The 16525-nt window shown below is 56.1% G+C and overlaps 1 protein-coding gene across 11 annotated transcripts in view; it reads left to right on the top strand.

The window, feature by feature from the left end:
- Positions 1-6361: 6361 nt before the first annotated feature.
- Positions 6362-16525, top strand: part of PAX5 (paired box 5) — a 209738-nt gene continuing 199574 nt past the window's right edge. The window contains exon 1 of one of the 11 annotated variants that reach the window (XM_075931256.2): positions 6362-6765. In XM_075931256.2, coding sequence (XP_075787371.1) covers positions 6720-6765 — 46 coding nt within the window. In that variant the 5' untranslated portion in view covers positions 6362-6719. Of the gene's footprint in view, positions 6766-12965; positions 13624-16525 lie in introns of those variants that run through there. The other 10 variants (XM_075931260.2, XM_075931251.2, XM_075931254.2 and 7 more) reach the window with 10 other exon arrangements.

Consider the following 16525-nt stretch of genomic DNA (forward strand, 5'->3'; position numbering starts at 1 on the left):
GGGGGGCACACCAGGGCTTCTGCGGCCAGCCCCAACCCGGCTGGGAGGCACGGCTCCAAGCCACCGGCAGCCTAGGCTCCCAGGAAATACCCGCCTTCAGTGGCCACTGCTGTGCCTCGCCGCTGCCTCACCATGCTGTGTTTTGCCCGAGGCTAACGGCTCATCTCTCCTAGCGATGAGTTTGTAAAAGTTCCCGAACTTCTCCACTTCACCCCTTGTGCTCGGCGGGGCGGGATCCTGATCCCATTTGCTCTGGATTTCATGGAAAGCAGGATCAGGACCTCACTTCTGCTCGGCGCCATTTGGGGCACCCTCTGGTCCCACTGAGGGCAATGGGCATTTTGGCTTCGGTTTCAAAGGGGCCGATGTTTCCCTCTGCAGACTGTCTCTTTAGACCCGGCTCCCGGTGTTTAAAATACACGCTGCGCTGAGAAACATCTGCAGACAGACTTGTTGGCTCATGTTGACACTCGCATGAATTAAGAGCCCTCGGGATAAAAAGGCAGCGTATAATCAATAGAATTATTTACATTGATTTCCCAAAGTACCTTTATTTGTGTCCTTCGGGCGTATTTCAAAACTCCTCTCTCAGGTTAGCTGACAGACACGGATTTATGGGGAAAGGGGGGAAGAAAGGGGCAGGAACTGACTGCAATGGGTGAGATTCTTGCATGTGCCCAGGCAATGTTCCTTCTAATTTTCTCCATGTCTGTGCAGAACAAATTTTGTTATGTGCACTGAGGCATGTGTGGATGTGCACCACCAATAAACACACATGCTGGCAACTATGGGAGGCTGGGGATGCTCTGCTGATCAGCTGGTGGCATTTGAATCTCTCCTGGGCGGCTGCCCAAGCAATGGTCAATGGTGTGAAAATTGTAAAGAACTCTCCCAGGACAGACCAACTTGCATGCGGTCTTAATGCGCTGTGGTGACTGCACTGAACAGGTCTGTCCCCAAAGAGCTCAAGGGATACTTCATTAGCTACTAGAAGGGTTGGGAATGTTAACAGGTTCTTGGGCGCCCCAGCATCTTCAAAAACGTGTCTTCATTTCATGTTTCAACATCTTCAGAGTTTAGAAAAGCAGCTCCTAGCAGTGGCTTATTAGCTGTGATGAAAGCACCTGCAGGTGGGCGGTGCAGCCACTCCACTTGCAAGGTGCCAGGGCGTTTCCTCCTTGAAATCCCAGTGCAGCCCCCCTGGCTTTGGCAAAGTTTCATTTTCACACTTCCCTGTTCCTGCCCCAGTAGAATCCTTAGCCTGCTGCTGGCCGGCGTGTGTGTGAGGGAGAGTCTTTGCTGGTTTGTCCCCTTGCTGTCTATGCCATTTGGTATTAAACTCTACCACAGTCTGGTTGTAACTGGGAATGAGCGGGATCCGCTGTCATTATTGTGAGTTACTGGCGTTAAGTCTCTTCCCTCTGCCCCAGGCATGGGGAAGGGAGAGAAAGTGACCATGGCCTTGGGGAAGGCTCTTTCTTGGGCAGACTATCATGTCTGGCCTATAGGTAACTTGAAGGGCTCTGCTACCGCTCCCTGTCTCACGGGCTCTGCAGGGCAGTCTGTCCCAGGGCATGAGTGGGAACGAGACCATGGAGTTACCTTTTGATACTCATTCAAGCCCCTCACCCGTCACTAGAACCCCCGGCGGGATACCTGGCGGCACTGAAGCCAGGAAGAATTGCAGAAGCTGGACAGAGTGAAGTTTTCTCTGGTCCCAGAGTGCCCCAGGCTGTGGCGGGTGGGTAGTGTTTTCTCCCAGACTTCTGGGGCACACCTTTGCCTGTCCTTGGGGTGGCTCTGAGCACAGTTATGCTGCCCGTTGGTGAGCTGTCAGACTTCCCTTGTAACCAAGCAGGCCAGTCCCTCGTGTGCCAGGATGCTTTCTCACCAGGCTGCCTCCCCTGTGAAAGGCCCAGGTCTGATAGGGTGAGCCAGAGAGATTAACTGCAGGGCAGCAACAGGAAGTGTAACTGAGTGTCAGCTCCACACCCAGGACTCCTCTTCCTGCAGGGTCTTTTGAATCCCAGCCTCCCGCTGTCTGGTCTTCTGTAAAGGATACTACATAGGGGCCAGCCCCATCCCTGGCGGAAGGCTGCAGTTAGAGCCACACCTGGTGGACAGCTGTTGCCCAACTCCTCTTGGGTAACCCCTGGTCTGGGCCTTGCTGATTTCACTTGGCCCCTGGGATGCTTTTAACCGGGGCCAGGTGGAGCAGAATGTGAGTCCTCACTGCCAGGGGTTGCTAGCAGTGGACAGCAATGTTCCCTCTAATTTTTTCCATCCATGTGCAGAATAAAATGTATGTGCACCAAGGCATGTGCAGATGTGCACCCCAAGTAGACTCACATGCTGCTGGTTGTGAGGGCTCTGCTAGTGAGCTGGGCTGCTTTTGAATCTCTCCTGGGCAGATGCCCAAGTGCTCAGATTACAGGGAACCCTGGTGGGCAGGTTTGGAGTGGCTGGCTTTGTGCCAGGGGGTGCAGACTTGGTGAGGGCCTGCAGCTGGGTCACAGCAGAGAGCTAGTGCGGGGCCACTGTGGGCTCAGGACTGCAGAGGGTCTATGTGCTTTGCTCTCTTAGGGGTCTTTCCTGAAGGGGCCCCTGAGGGGTTTGCTCTTCCCTCACAGGGCTGGCACAGCAGATCCTGTGGTCACACACACCAGTCGCAACGGGGCTGTGCGCGCAGCGAGCGCCTCTCTCCAAGACGCAGTTCGTTGGCTCTGTGCCCTTTGACGAAGCCAGACTTTGCGCCTTTCCACCCGCAGCCTGCTGGGCTGCGCCCCTGCCCCTAGTGTAGCAGCGTTTCTTGGTCATGCCCGGGGGATCCTTGGCTCGGTGGGCGAGCTGGGGCGCTGCCCGGGGCTGGAGATGCGGAGCTGTCCTGCCCGGAGCGGCTAGCCTTGCACCCAGAGCTTTCCAGCAGCGGGGCGGGGAGGGGTTGCGCCCTGAGGACGCAGATCGCGCCCGGCCCGGGGGCCCAGCCCCGAGCCAACCCAACTCTGCCCGAGCTGGCCGGTCTCAGCAAAGGCTGCGTGGCCCCCGGACGGGCCCTGCAAGCCCGGGCAAGGCAGGGCAGGTCCGGGCCCTCGTCGCCAGGCTGGGCCAGTCCCGCGGTCTGAACAGGGCTGACGCTGCCGAGCCGGGCTGTTCCCTCGCTCGGCCCTGCAAGCGGTACACACCCGCCGCGGGGCAACGGGGAGAGATCCCTGGCCCAGCCAGTCCCCAAAACACGCAGGGCCCGGTGCCCGGGGCGGGCGATAGTAGCCACGCAGGGCCCGGGCTGGGGAAATCCACGGCCAAACCCACCCGAGAGCTGGGATAGGACTCGCCCTCGGCTGCGCATTCGTACCCACGCGCGGGCGCCGAGAGAGACACGTGTGCGCACACAGCCGTGTACAGACACACCAGTCACGTGTGCGGACACACACGTGTGCAGTTACATTACAGACGATTGGCTACGCACATGCCCATCTCTCTAGAGACCGACCCGCGTGTACACGCGCCTTCCGAGTAGATCCGGACCCACGCCGACCCAGACACGTAGGCAGAGAGCGTTTGGACACGCGCCTAGGCACACAATCCTATACTTGCGCAGACATGCACGGACGCACACCTCTCCCAGTGCGCACACGCGTCCGTGGACTGCGGGACAGACGCCCCACGGAGCCCTGCGCGGTGTTTGGGGTGAGAGAAGAGAGTCCAGCAGGAATTGCTCCCACTTCCTTACCGGCTCCCAGAGTCTTACTTTGATTCCTGGCACTAACGCACCCCCCGCACCCCCATGCCACACTTCCGAGCTGGGGAGCAAAGATCCGCACACCTGTGTGGAATATTGGCATAAAGTTACCCGCGCCAAGCCCCCCCCCCCCAAGTTATCCGCCTCAAGCAGAGAAAGCCAGGAGACCCTCCCCATGTGTATCGGTGCTGTGGGCTTGGCCGTGCTGTGCTGAAGGTCAGGCGAAGTGTTTGGTCCCCTTCACACCGCCGAGCCCTGGCTCTAAAGCCGGGCGCTGCTTTTGTCTCCGGGTCGGCAGGCGGGTCGCTGGGTGCTTATTTGCGCTGTTGTATTTTTATATAAACAAATGAGAGCGAAGAGCGTTAGGAAAAAGGGAAGTAAAAAAAGAGGCGAAGGCAAAACAAAAATATGCATCAGGCAGCTCGGGCCCCTTTATTTCCATGACGCGGTCACCAATGTTTCTGTGACATTGACTGACCAATCGAACCACGGGCCGATAAATATTTTTACAGACCGAGCAGGTCAGCATATTAGCTTAAAAAGCCAAACCCATGGAATAGAAACGGCTTGTTGTTTTGTTGGCCTTGGAAGAATAGATATATTCAAAAATGTATCTAGAATAAATGTAGATTTTGAAAGAATTTATACGCAATTACGTTATAGGAATATGCCCCAGGTTACTTCATGTGAGGACCAAATATTGTGTGATATTTTTAAAAAATTACCTATGAATTTATTTCCGTATTCGTAGGGATTTTTTTTCTCAAGCACTTACTTTTCACTCCCGGTTCAAAAGCAGTTCTACGCCTAGCCAAACAACAAGGTCGTTTGATAGAGAGTGTAAACCCGTTCTACGGAATATGCATATTTCTGTAACTATTCATACTTGTTTAATGTATTAAATTAATATGCCACATGAAATGGGTGTGCTTTATTTTCCTTTCTTTGAAAACCACGTCGGGATATGAACTCTTGGGAAGGTGAATTGGATTCCAAAACCTGATTTCTAGCCAGAGCACATCTTTCATCGAGCAAAGGAGGGGAGGAAATATTAAATGCGTTTTAATTTGCCTGGGGAAAATAAGAATAGCAGTAACTAATACATTAAGAAGGCAGCGAAAAGAATCCAGGAATTACTTGTATTTTCGAAGGAGAGGCATTCGCAGCCCTTTTCATTGTATATGGCTGCTCCGAATTTTTACATTTCCTGTGTTCGCTTGAATGTAGATTGGAGTGTGTGTCTGCTACGTTTACTCAAGGCTGGAGTTTAAAGATTCACTTTCCGCCCTTTTCATTGTAACAGAGGCAGGTAGAAGTTTAGCCCACTAGAAAATGCCTTTACCACCTTCTGCACGCTGAAAGAATATTTTGCATAAATATATCGTTTACCATTAAATCGATATCGACCCTTCTCAACATTTTTTCCCCTTTCCACTCACTGAATATGCTAGAGAGGGGCTTTCGCTTTTCTAAAAATCTGTATCCATTGAAGCATCCACCTATTCTGCACTCAGGGAAAAAAAATAAGGTGTCTAGATTAAGAAACTATTTTGATACCAAGTTCAGCTGTAATGGCAGATAGCGAAGTGTGGGTGGCTTAGCTGTCTCGTGGAACAAGTAGATTTTCGACAGGCATGAATATTTCAAAATTAATCAGATTTGCTACAAGAGTGAAGGAGATTAAAGTGCAAAAGCTTTTCTTTGAAATAATTTTGAGTCCGATATTTAATTTTCAGTTAAAAACGAACATCATCCCTTCTTGATTACAATTTTAAGGCCTGTGTTTGTGTGTGCGCGCGCACACACATAATATATAGACAGTAAAACATGACACACACACGTGGTGAAAATAAAAAGACACAGAAAAATCTCTCTGTCCACAGCAGATTTGCTTCTGCGTAAAATCACAATACTTGAAATGCCTCATGTGTTAGATTTTTTAAAATGAAAATAGGAAACATTTCCCTTAATGTCTTAATGAAAAAAAATAAAGTAAATGGCGACACGAAATAGAACGGTCTTTTCACGTTTTTATTTTTCCTGGGGCCTGTAGGACATTGTCTAGAGCCGAGCTTCGTTTTATTGTTATGACTGGTATTTCGAAACAGTTTTGTAGAGCACCGGGTAATTAAATATTCCCTCTGAAAAAGCCTAGCACAGTCTCCTATTTTGTTAAATCAAATATAAGATTATTGTTGGCGGTACCCATTTTAGTTCAGGGACATCTGGGCTATTTTTTAGTAGGTTCCGTTCTAAAGCAAGAAGCTGATATTAGGACAAAGGGATCCCTAATAAGGGACTAATTTTGGTCTGATTATCCACGCAGATATAGTGAAGCAAAGACAAGTTCGCTTCCCTTGAAAGTGAGTATTCGATAAAATGCTGTAAGAAACCTCTAATACAATATTTAATCCGACATTAGGGTTCGGAGGAAAAATGATTTCCCGGTGTGTCCCCATCAGCTTTTAGTGTTGGTTGCCCATTTAATGCTCGGGAAGTTGATTTGGATGAAAAGTTGATCAGGCACTTTAATTTTCCCAGACATACATTAAACCCCTTGCCTGATATTGTTTCAGTAACACTCTCAGGCGCCCCTCTGCCTCCGCCTTTCGCACGCTGCTCTGTAAACAGCTAAAGTCAGACTTTAAGGCAGTTGGTTGCAAACAAACTTTGATTCCTGCTACAACAGATGTCAGAGTTTCTTGGTTTTTGGCTGCGTCTGGGGACATCTTGTGATGTTTTAGAGAACAGGACATGATCTCACATGGCGAGAAGCTCTTTAGTTCCTTAATCATTTCACGGTTCCTTCGGAGGCTTTTTTTCCACCTAAAACGTTTAGTTTCAGCTCAGTGATCAGCTGGAAAAGCTCGACGGGGAGCGGAAGGGTTGAATTATTCCAACCTGCAAGCAGACCCTTAAAAAAAAAAAGTGGAAACTTTTTTTTTTCTCTGTCCATTTCTCCAAGTCCTGAAAAACCAGCATGGAATTAGAGAAAACCTACATGACTCCCAGGGCTGGCCGAACAGGTAGGACGGCGCTACTGATTTTTAAAGCAGTTGTAAATAAATAAGTCGGTTTCCCTCTCTACCCGGAGGGACTCCCGTGTGTTGTGCAGAAGCAGTTTTCCTACGCGGTGTGTATGAATCTCTAGGCGGGGGTCATAGATCTGCCTGCGTGCATATATTCAGGGGGATGCTTGTACGTGCCCACACAGCCCGGAGATCTACCTGGTGCTGGAAAGCGAGGGCTGGAGCCACCGCGTTGTGTATGGGGCGCGCAGTTGAACTAGTCGGGGGTAGGAGCGGGGTCAAGCCGGGGATGCTTAAGCGTTTTCCGGGCTAAGGTGCCTCTCCCGGCGGGCAGTGGCCGCGCTGGGCTTGCCGGGGGTGTCTCTCCAAAGGGATTATCTGTGGATCAGCCGTTCCCGAGCAAAGGGCAGCCCTCGGGCGTCCGGCGGCGCTTGGTGCGGGCCCGGCGAGCATTGGCATCCCGGGCAGGGGGTCAGGAGACCGGCAGACGCCAGCGCTCGGGGCGTTGTGGGGCTTCCCGTACAGCCATCCAGAGCACAAGGAGTAGTTCTGGGGTCCCCTCGCCTCCCACTGGACTGGGAGAGGGGACCCAGGAGCGCTCCGGGGAGGAGACGGGGATGGGACTTGAGCCGGGCCCGCCTTAGCAGCCCCGGACTCGGGACGCCCCGACTGACCCGGGTGGGGAAACCCTCCAAACGTCGGCGCCTGGGGCCGGGAGATGCCGCTTCCCCGCGCCCCGCTCGCAGTGCTCCGGAGGAAGGATGGGGGCTGTTACACGCTGCCAAGGGCTGGAAATCGGGGCGCTGCCCTGCGGGGTCTCGGAGCGAGCCCGGGCCCGCCGAGCTCCCAGTACCGCCAGCCCGTGGGGAGCGATCGATGGGAGCTTTCATTAGCGACGGGTGGATCGATACCGCGTCTCATTGCCTGGGGTTGCGGCCCGCCAGGGGTTGGGAGGGCCCCTGGAAGAGGGGGAACCCCGGGGATCTACACCGCTGGGGAGAAGCTGCCCCCGGTCTCCAGCTTTGGCCTAGCCCCTGGCCGCCCCTCCTTGGCCTGGCCCTAGCCGCTGGGCAGACCCTGAGCCGGCACGGCCCGGTGCTTGGTTTTCAGGCGGCTCCAGGGGTGCCAGGACCAGGCCAGGCCGGCACAGCCAGGCGGGAGAGCGGGGATGTGGGGCGTAGAAGACCCCCTGGACCGGCCAGGGCCAGAGCGCTTTGCAAAGGCTCTGTCGCCTCTCCGCTCTGCTCCCCCGCCGCGGCTTCTCTTGGCCCGCTCTGCGGCGGGGAGGGGACGGGACCCTGGGCCGGGTGGAGCCCTAAACGCTGCACCCCATCTCCGCTGCGCAGGGATTCGGTCTCCGCCAACTGGCGCGCCCGGGCGGAACGGTGCAGGCTGGGGGAGGGATGGCAGCGCAAGGCGGCCGCGCTGGGTTCACTGCGCGACACGCACCAGCGCCGGGCCTCGAAACAGAAAGGGTAAATGGAGCAGCGGAAGCAATTTTCAGCTTCATTTCGTATGGCCGACTGCCCCGGCCTCGCGGGGCGGGCTCCCCACCCTTCCCGCAGCACGTGTTTGTACCGGGAAGGGCCTCGCACGGCGCCGTTTATTTGGGAGGGCGTGTGGCCGGGGATTCTGGCCTTCGTCGTCCCAGCTCTGAAAGGGATGCGGCGTCTGAGCGTGTGGAAAACCCCTGGTCCCCGCTCCCTATCCGGAGTCACTCCGGCTGCGCCCATTCCCACCAGAGCGCGGCAGGTTTCTTTCAAAAGCATCCAGTCAACGCGGCATCCTCTCGCCCTCCTCTCCCGCGAAAAGGCTCTTCACGTGGGAGCCACAGAGACGTCGGGCAGCCCCGCAGATATTCGGGGGGGGGGGCGGACCGGCAACCCCCCTGCAGAGCTAACGCTCAGTAACCCGGGTCTGCTCGAATCCCCCGCAGCTCCTGGCCCCGGCTGGCCTGAGGGGCGGGGTGGGGGATGTCAGCCCGTGGCTTTAGTGCCTGGGATTAAAGCAGTGTTGACGGACAATCCAGTCTCCCGGTGCCTCTCCTCCGGCGAGTCTGTTAAGGGAGGCGCTTCCCCCCTCTGTGACCCGTGAAATAATCTATAGAATTGTTGACTTTCAGCCCCGAGCTCCCTGTCAAGCACTCCCTGGTGCAACGCACGTGGGACCCACACGTCCACTCCCGGCGTTTGCAGTCCTGGGTGGGTTCGCACCCCCCCCCCCCCCACGGGAGTAGAGCTTATTTCTAGCCCTTAAAAAGAAAGGGGTGGGAGCCGGCTGACCTCGGGGTCCGCCGCAAGAAAGGCAACTGCATTATTTATCTTACATGGAAGGGGGCCAGGAGGGGACATTTTGCCTGCGAGAAGCCCCTACACCTCACTTGTGCACGCCAGGGGGGCGGAGATCACAATAAGAAATCACCATGTAAATTGTCAATCCCTAGCTACGCGCAAACCCCTCCAGTGAGTATGGAAGAGCCGCCAATACTCTTTTGCCCTCCAGAATAGCTAGCGATCTCCCCCTGACCAGCTCGGAGACAGCCCCCCGGAATGGGCAGGGGGAGCCTTTTTTTGTGCGGCCGCCCTAAACTCAGTGGGGCTGCTCTACTGGCCTGTGGGGAGAGGGTCAGAGCTGTGCTGGGAAGCTCCGGGGAAGCCTCTCCCTGTGTCCTGTGCTGTGCGCACATCGCAGCTGGAACGTAGGGTGTCTGATTTGTGGCAATGTTAGTGCACATCCTCGCCGGCTACCGCGACGTGCTGCGGGGACAGGAGACCTGAGCGTGGCTCTCTCGCCTCACGCTTCACCCGCCTCCTTTTTAGGCTGTCGCTCGGGGTGGGTGCCCAACACACGCTGGCTACAGCTCATTAAACCCGGAAGCCCCCTAGCCAAGAAACCTTGCAGCAGTTCTGGACTAGTTGGGGATCCCGCCTGTTCCCAATGGCTTCGCTGCGACCAATCAGCTTTTCATTCTGGCCCAACCCCTCGGAATCGCTTCATTTCCCTTCAGGAGTGACACCGGTTGCGGAAGGGTTTTACGGGTTGTGAGCGCGGGGGGAGGGAGGATTAGGAAGGGAAAGGCACCCAAGTGGAAATGGTCAGGGCAGAATTTGAATCCCTTTCCCCGTCCTGACTCCCTTCTGCAGCGATCGGAAAACCTCTGACTCTTCGTAGTTTGATGCCGGGTGCGCAGTATGGGCAGGAGGCGGAAAGATGCTGAGCAAAGCGCAAATGTAAAGTCACCGCTGCTAGATTAGGCTTCGCAACTCGGCAGTGGGACACGCGCAAAGTGTGAGCGGTTGTGGCGCTGGAAATTTGCGCGCGCATCCAGGTGGTGGGAGAGGTTGTGGCGCTGGACATTTGCGCGCGCATCCAGGTGGTGGGAGAGGTTGTGGCGCTGGAAATTTGCGCGCGCATCCAGGTGGTGGGAGAGGTTGTGGCGCTGGACATTTGCGCGCGCATCCAGGTGGTGGGAGAGGTTGTGCCGCTGGACATTTGCGCGCGCATCCAGGTGTTCGGTTTTACTAGACACACCAGCACCAATGGGAGTGGCAGGCAGCCGGCTGCAATCAGATCAGTGCATTAGCAGCTCCTGGCTCTAGCGTGAGACCGCCCGGAGCTCCCAAACACTCGCATTTCTGGAGCCATTTTCACACACACACACCCCATTGCCGCTGCTTGAAGGCGGGGACAGATAAGCTCGCATCCCGCTCCCGGAGCACCGCGTGGGAGCCTTAGTGTCTGAGAGTGTAAATGCCTCTCCTCCCAGGCCCCCAAATCCCAGCCCTCCCCTGCTGGCTGTGACAAGCTAGAACCCGGGGGCAGGGCGCGTGTCCAGCCAGGTCCACCCCAGCACACCGGCGCTGGAGAAGCCACTGGCGGCGCTGCCTGTGGGGAGAGTTCAGGAAGGAACTCCCCCTGCTGTTAATGTCCCGGGGCTGCAGCCGCCGCCGCACCCTGTGGGGACCGCTTCCCAGCTGGGCCGCAGCGGGGAGGAAAGGGGGCCTGGGAAGAGCGGGGCTGGGTTAGGCGCGAAGCAACGCAGCGGCCGGCCCCTGGCTCACAGCGCGGCCGGCGGGGTCGGCAGGGGGCAGGAATCTTTTGGGGGCAAACCTCGGAACCGGCCAGGCCAAACGCCCGCCAGCGGATTACCCCCCGATCCAAGTCAGGGCCCCAAGCACCGCGGCTGGTGTCAGGTAGCAAAGGACTCGCCCCTGCTGCGGCTTACACCGGTTCTGTCACTAGGAGAACCAGGCGCCGTGTGCACGCAGCCTGGGGGATCCGGATCACTCCCGCAAAGCGGAGATCTGCCCAATAGGGTTCGTCCAAACGGTACCACGAGTCTCTGCCCAGCGCTAGATCCACCCCATCCCCGGTCTGCGGGTGCCCGGGTTCATGAGCACACCCTTCTCCCCCCCCCCCCGTGCCTTTCAGGGGCTGGGAAACGCAGGCCCTGGCATCCAACAGGCCGTGCCCAAAGCAGGCCCAGACGGCTCCCCGGCGCGGCCTGCGGGAAGGGGCGGCTAAGTGGCCCGCAGCTGGGCGAGGCAGCCGGGTCCCGGGGCTCAGAGACCAGAGAGCAACTTGCCTGGCAGGTGCCCGGCAGAGGTAGGCCTTGGTTCGGCTTCCGGGCCAGGGAAGGAGGCTAAGGGCGGTGTGTGTGTCTGACCCCCACAGGGGCAGGCAGCGGGCGCTGCTCTTAGGAAAGACCCTGGGTGAGACCCCCTCCCCGGAAATACCCGGGGCCGCGCTCCTGCCCCAGACACACCAGCCATCCTTTCGTGAGGAGCCACCCTGCCTCCAGTGCCGCCTCCTTCGCTCCAGGCCTCCTAGCGCCAGTGGGAAAAGCCACCCCCCAAAACAAGCCAAGGGGTTCCCAGCTGAGGGGCAGCCCTGCTAGGCTCTGTCTGCTAAACAACAGGGCGTGTGGCCTCATCAGTCCCTTAGTCTCTGGGGACCACAGGATCCCGGGATACCCTTTCTGGTCGGCACAGCCACAATGTAGACATGAGACCTTAGAAGAATTCTGTGTTAGCTAGGGAAAAGAATGATTTCTGCATTGTATTGTGAGAGACTATTCTAGGGTTGTTCACAGAAAGAGGTACTATATTATATTATGACTCTGGAGGGGAGTATTATATGTATAGTTATATGAGACATAGAGGCTTGTATATTGTCCATAGGATACACTATACGTTATATATAATATATATTACACGCGCTACACATTTTGAGTCTCTGGGTGTCATAATTAATTACACACAACGAGATGAGTGTGCATGTGTGTATAGTCTGCAGAAATAGATTCACTCTCTAGGCACAGCGGTGGAGTCTCGGGGTATGCATGAATCCTATATAATATAGTATTGATGTTGCATTTGATGCACAAAGTTATCAAAGAAGGAACAAACACAATAAAAGCCGGGGCATACTTAATCCTGCCACGCATATGAAACTATATCCGGTAATAACTATAGATTGCATGAAAGCAGAATAATAACCCGCAGCCAGATCGACAGTATCAAGTCTCTTTTGTGAGGTCTGTCACATGCCGCTTTCTAAAGCCAGGAGAGGCAGCGAGCTGCTCCGCATATTTAATGATCATTATCGCGCGGCTCTCATTTTGCGGTTCGCTCGGTAAAAGGGATCAGCCTTTGGAGGCTTTGCAGAAAGTGCCTTTTAAAAACAATCGCTGGAGTTGGTGGTGGTGTTCTGCCGCCCTCTCATTAACTTAGGAGTGGGAATACCCAGCGGGGTGGGAGGCGAGGGCACACAACGTCACCCTCGCTGGAGAGGGAAAAGTTGGCGAGGTGAACGAAGCCCGCACCACATCTCAGCCTGGCCTCTGGGCCTTTCCTTCGCGTGGCTTTGGAGCTCGCCAGGGACCCGGCTCGCCCGCTTTGAGGGCGGGAGGGGGTTGCAAACGGCGCAGGGCCTAAGGGGAGGGAAATGCAGTTCTTGCGGGGGTCGGGGCCCCGATTCGCAGCCCTCGGACTCCCTATTTCCGGGGGTCACACCCCCCCGCTGAGCGGATCCCACGCTGCCCGGCAGGGGAGAAGCAGCCAAGCTGGTGGCTGGCCGCGTCCCCCCTGCACGCACTCCCTCCCCCTCGTACAACTCTCCCCCCTCGCCCCCCTGGCCACGTTTGTCAATGGAGCGGCCCCGCCCCCGCTCTCCCATTGGTCCGGAGCTGGCTAATCGCGGCCGGCCCCGCCCGACAGCCAATGCGGGGCGGCCGCCAACTTTACTTTTCCGATTGGACCGCGGGCGGGTGAGTGACGGCCCCCGCCCCGCCCGCTCCCAGAGGCTGAGCCCCGCGCCGCTGTCCACAGGCAGCGGGGTCCTGAAGGCGGCTCCGGCCAGGCGCCTTGCTCCGCCATGGGCGCGCAGTAGCCGCGGGGCCGCCGACACGGGCAGCGGGATGGGAGCGCAGCGCCGGGCGCCGGAGCCCGCCGGGGCGGAGCGGCGGGCGTGAGGGAGCCGAGCCACCCGGCCGCACCCCGCAGGTCCCGCGTCGGCTGCCCGGCCGCCCCGCAGCGGGGCCCGCGGCGCAGCTCGCCCCCAGGCGCGTGGATTGCTGCGGGGCGGCTCCGCGGACTTCTCCATGGCGCCCTGATCCTCCCGCCCCGCCGCCTCCGCAGCGCCCGGGCGGGCTTGGGAGCCGGAGCCCCCTTCGCGCCGGCCGGACAGTGCCCGTCGGGAAGGAGCTGCGCGGGGCTTGCGGCTGGGCACTTTGGACTTCCCGAGCCGGGCGGGCCGCTGAGGAGTTTGCTACCGGATCGGACAGCGGCTGCCCGGCGCTGCGGACCGCTCCGATGGAAATACACTGTAAGCACGACCCGTTTGCAGCCATGCATAGTAAGTAGGCGGCCAGTTCCGCTTCTCTGCCGTTTAGCGCCGAGCGATCGCAGGGCGGCCCGCGGGTTGGTTGGAGCTGCCTTCGGGCACCGCTAGCGAGGATCCGCAGGGAGGATGGGAAAGGAAACCGCAGCTGCTGCCGCCTAGCTCTTCCGCGCCTTGCATGGGCGAGACAAACTTCGGCGGGGTTCCTAGCGAAGCCGTGACTAGACCCCTCTGTCCCTGCCCCGGCTGGTCATTTCAGGGCGGCAGCCAAAGACACTGCGCGCCGAGAGTCCCCCAGATCCGGGGCTAACACCGCAGGGATGGTGGCACGCTGGGTTTTGTTAGCTCTTTGGCGTCTCACCGCGAGAGTCCAATGCCAAAAGGAAGCAGGACAATCGAACCCTTCCATAATTCCAGCCTGGCTCTGTTTGTAAGGGGTGCGCTCCTCCCCTCCCCCTTTTCGGGTGGCTTAGAAAGTTGAGGTTTCCCTTAGTCCACTTTTGCCATCTCTCAGTTATTTATGGGAAGATCATTTTAAAGATAAATCTTTACTAGAGAAATAAGGGTTGCACATATTAGAAACAACCTATTTTGTTGCGCGCCATTTACTCTTTAGAAGAATGAATTTATGTACAAGTATTTCTAAATCAAATCTCTCTCTCTAAGAAAACACGGTGTTTGAAAGCTATAGAAAACTTTGGTCTGCAGCATTCTTGCTAAATTTAAAATATCGATATAGCTTCAAAGTACCAAGCAGTTATCCGGGATAAACCGAGTCTAAAATAAATTTCTGCTAAAAACATAGAATTAATTTCTGCAACACAAGGTCTAAGCCAGGCAAAATGTCTAGCAGAGTCCAAATGCTAGAACTAGCCGCTTGAGTTAGCAGAATATATGTCATGTGTTGGCTCGAGGTTTGTTGTGCTTCAGAGGCTGGGGGGAGATTTATCCATTAACACAGTGTTATGTGAAATGACATCTTCTCTCATGGTGAGTTAAACGCTGGATTAGATCTAGAGATTTCAAGGAAATATAAAGTAGAACTAATCACATTTCCCTTATGCACTGCAGCCTTTTAGCCAAGACAGATTTGTTTTCAAGATAAAAGAACGTTCTATCTATCTATCTATCTATCTATCTATCTATCTATCTATCTATCTATCTATCTATCTATCTATCTATCTATCTATCTATCTATCTATCTATCTATCTATCATATAATTGTAGACTAGGGCACAGTAGATGGCTATAGACAAACAGCTTGTGAAAACTTACAGGGACGTGTAAAAGATGAATTACAAAAAAAAGGCAACATTTTTCATGACAATAACTAAGGGGCTTTTTAAACAAAATTGATGGGGGCGTTTAAAACATTTTCAAATGACGTGGGGTTTTTTAAACACAAAGAAAACTTTAAGTGGAAAAATTGATTTTGATGTTTAAAACGGTAAACAGTCGGAATATATTAACAGCTGTGCACATCGCGCTTTTCATTCAGGAGAGCGACTGTTTGAAATGTGATTAATAGGGAAAAACGAGATTTCTCGCTGACTTGCCTTTCTGCTCATTTGACTGGCACCCCGATGTGGGAAAGCCACCCAGGGCCTGAGCTGCGTCCTCCATTAACCTAACTAATGATAAATCAATATCTTCTGCGGGAAAGTAAGGGGCGAGGAAGAAACGAAGGGGCTGCCCCCAGTGTGGTTATTGCACTTTTTGCTAGGACAGTCACTGGTTCCGAAAAGATGGAGTGCCCCCGACTCCAAAGACAGAGTTTCTGGCTGAATTTCCATGAGCAGCCGTTCGGATCTGTCTCTCTCCCGAGACACATTTTACCTGGCTAACGCATGGGCCGCAACATAACAGCCATGCTCCTCCGAGGCAGGGGCTCGCCCTGCTCCAGCGTGGGGCCCCCAGAACATGTCACAAATGGGGATTTCGTCTTTAGCGACCGCTCGGCGAGCGAAGGCAGCTGAGGCCAGAACGCCCCCCGCCCCGCGCCGCCTCTGGGCCGGGATCGGAGCGAGGCCCAGCAAATAGCGGGATGTCCTAAGCAGAGGAATCATTTCCTGAGGCTTTGCTCTGGCCCGGGGATAAGGACCCCGCGCTCTCGCCATGGTCGTTAGAAACCTGCAGCGAGCCTCGAGCACTGCGGGGCGCCCCGCACCAGAAGGAAGAATTCCTCGTCCCGGGGCAGGTGCCGTGGCGGTGATTTTGCTCCCAGGAAAGGCAGATTTTCACAGGTGAGGCCGGCACCCCCCGTGGATCTGGCAGGCGCAGGGTTCGTGCCCTACAGACTCGGGAAGGGGCAAGCAGTCAGGGTTGTAAGGGCGCAGATACCTCGCCCAGCAATAGGCGGGCTGGCCCGGGGACACCCCCAATTCCGTCCGGCGGGGGGGGGGGAGGCTTGAGCGCGATCTGTTATTTCCTCGCAGTGGGGGTGCTGCTGCTACTTGACACAAGCCTGGCCCCCAGCCCGTGGCAGCCCCTCTCTCGGAAAGTTTTGCTCGTTGACTTTTCTTGCCTTGGGCTGCCCGGGACCAGCCCGGGGCGAGCGGAAAGCGCTGCGGGAGGGGAGGGGGGTCGTTGAAAACTTTCCCACTTGGCACGTGCGTGGCGGGCACTACACTAAAGCGGTTCCCGGCGCTACAGGGACCCCCAAAGCGACCCATAACGAACACTCATCCAGGAGCCCCCGGCCTGGCCTCTGGGCCGCGTGTCTCTGCGGACAGGATCGTTCACCTGGCCGCTGGGGGAGGAAAGAGCAACAGAAGCAGGTGCTGAGTCAGCGGCCCCCCCTTTGCGGCTGGAATCCGGGAGAGCAGCGCCCCGAGCACGCAGGGACTGGGCGAGGCTTAGCAGTGACACCCAAGGGAGAGCTGGGGCTTTCCAAGGCAAGCGATTCCAAAGGGCAGCT

This window comes from Pelodiscus sinensis, chromosome 6 (genome assembly GCF_052426305.1).
Source record: "Pelodiscus sinensis isolate ZL-2025 chromosome 6, ASM5242630v1, whole genome shotgun sequence".
Taxonomy (NCBI): domain Eukaryota; kingdom Metazoa; phylum Chordata; order Testudines; family Trionychidae; genus Pelodiscus; species Pelodiscus sinensis.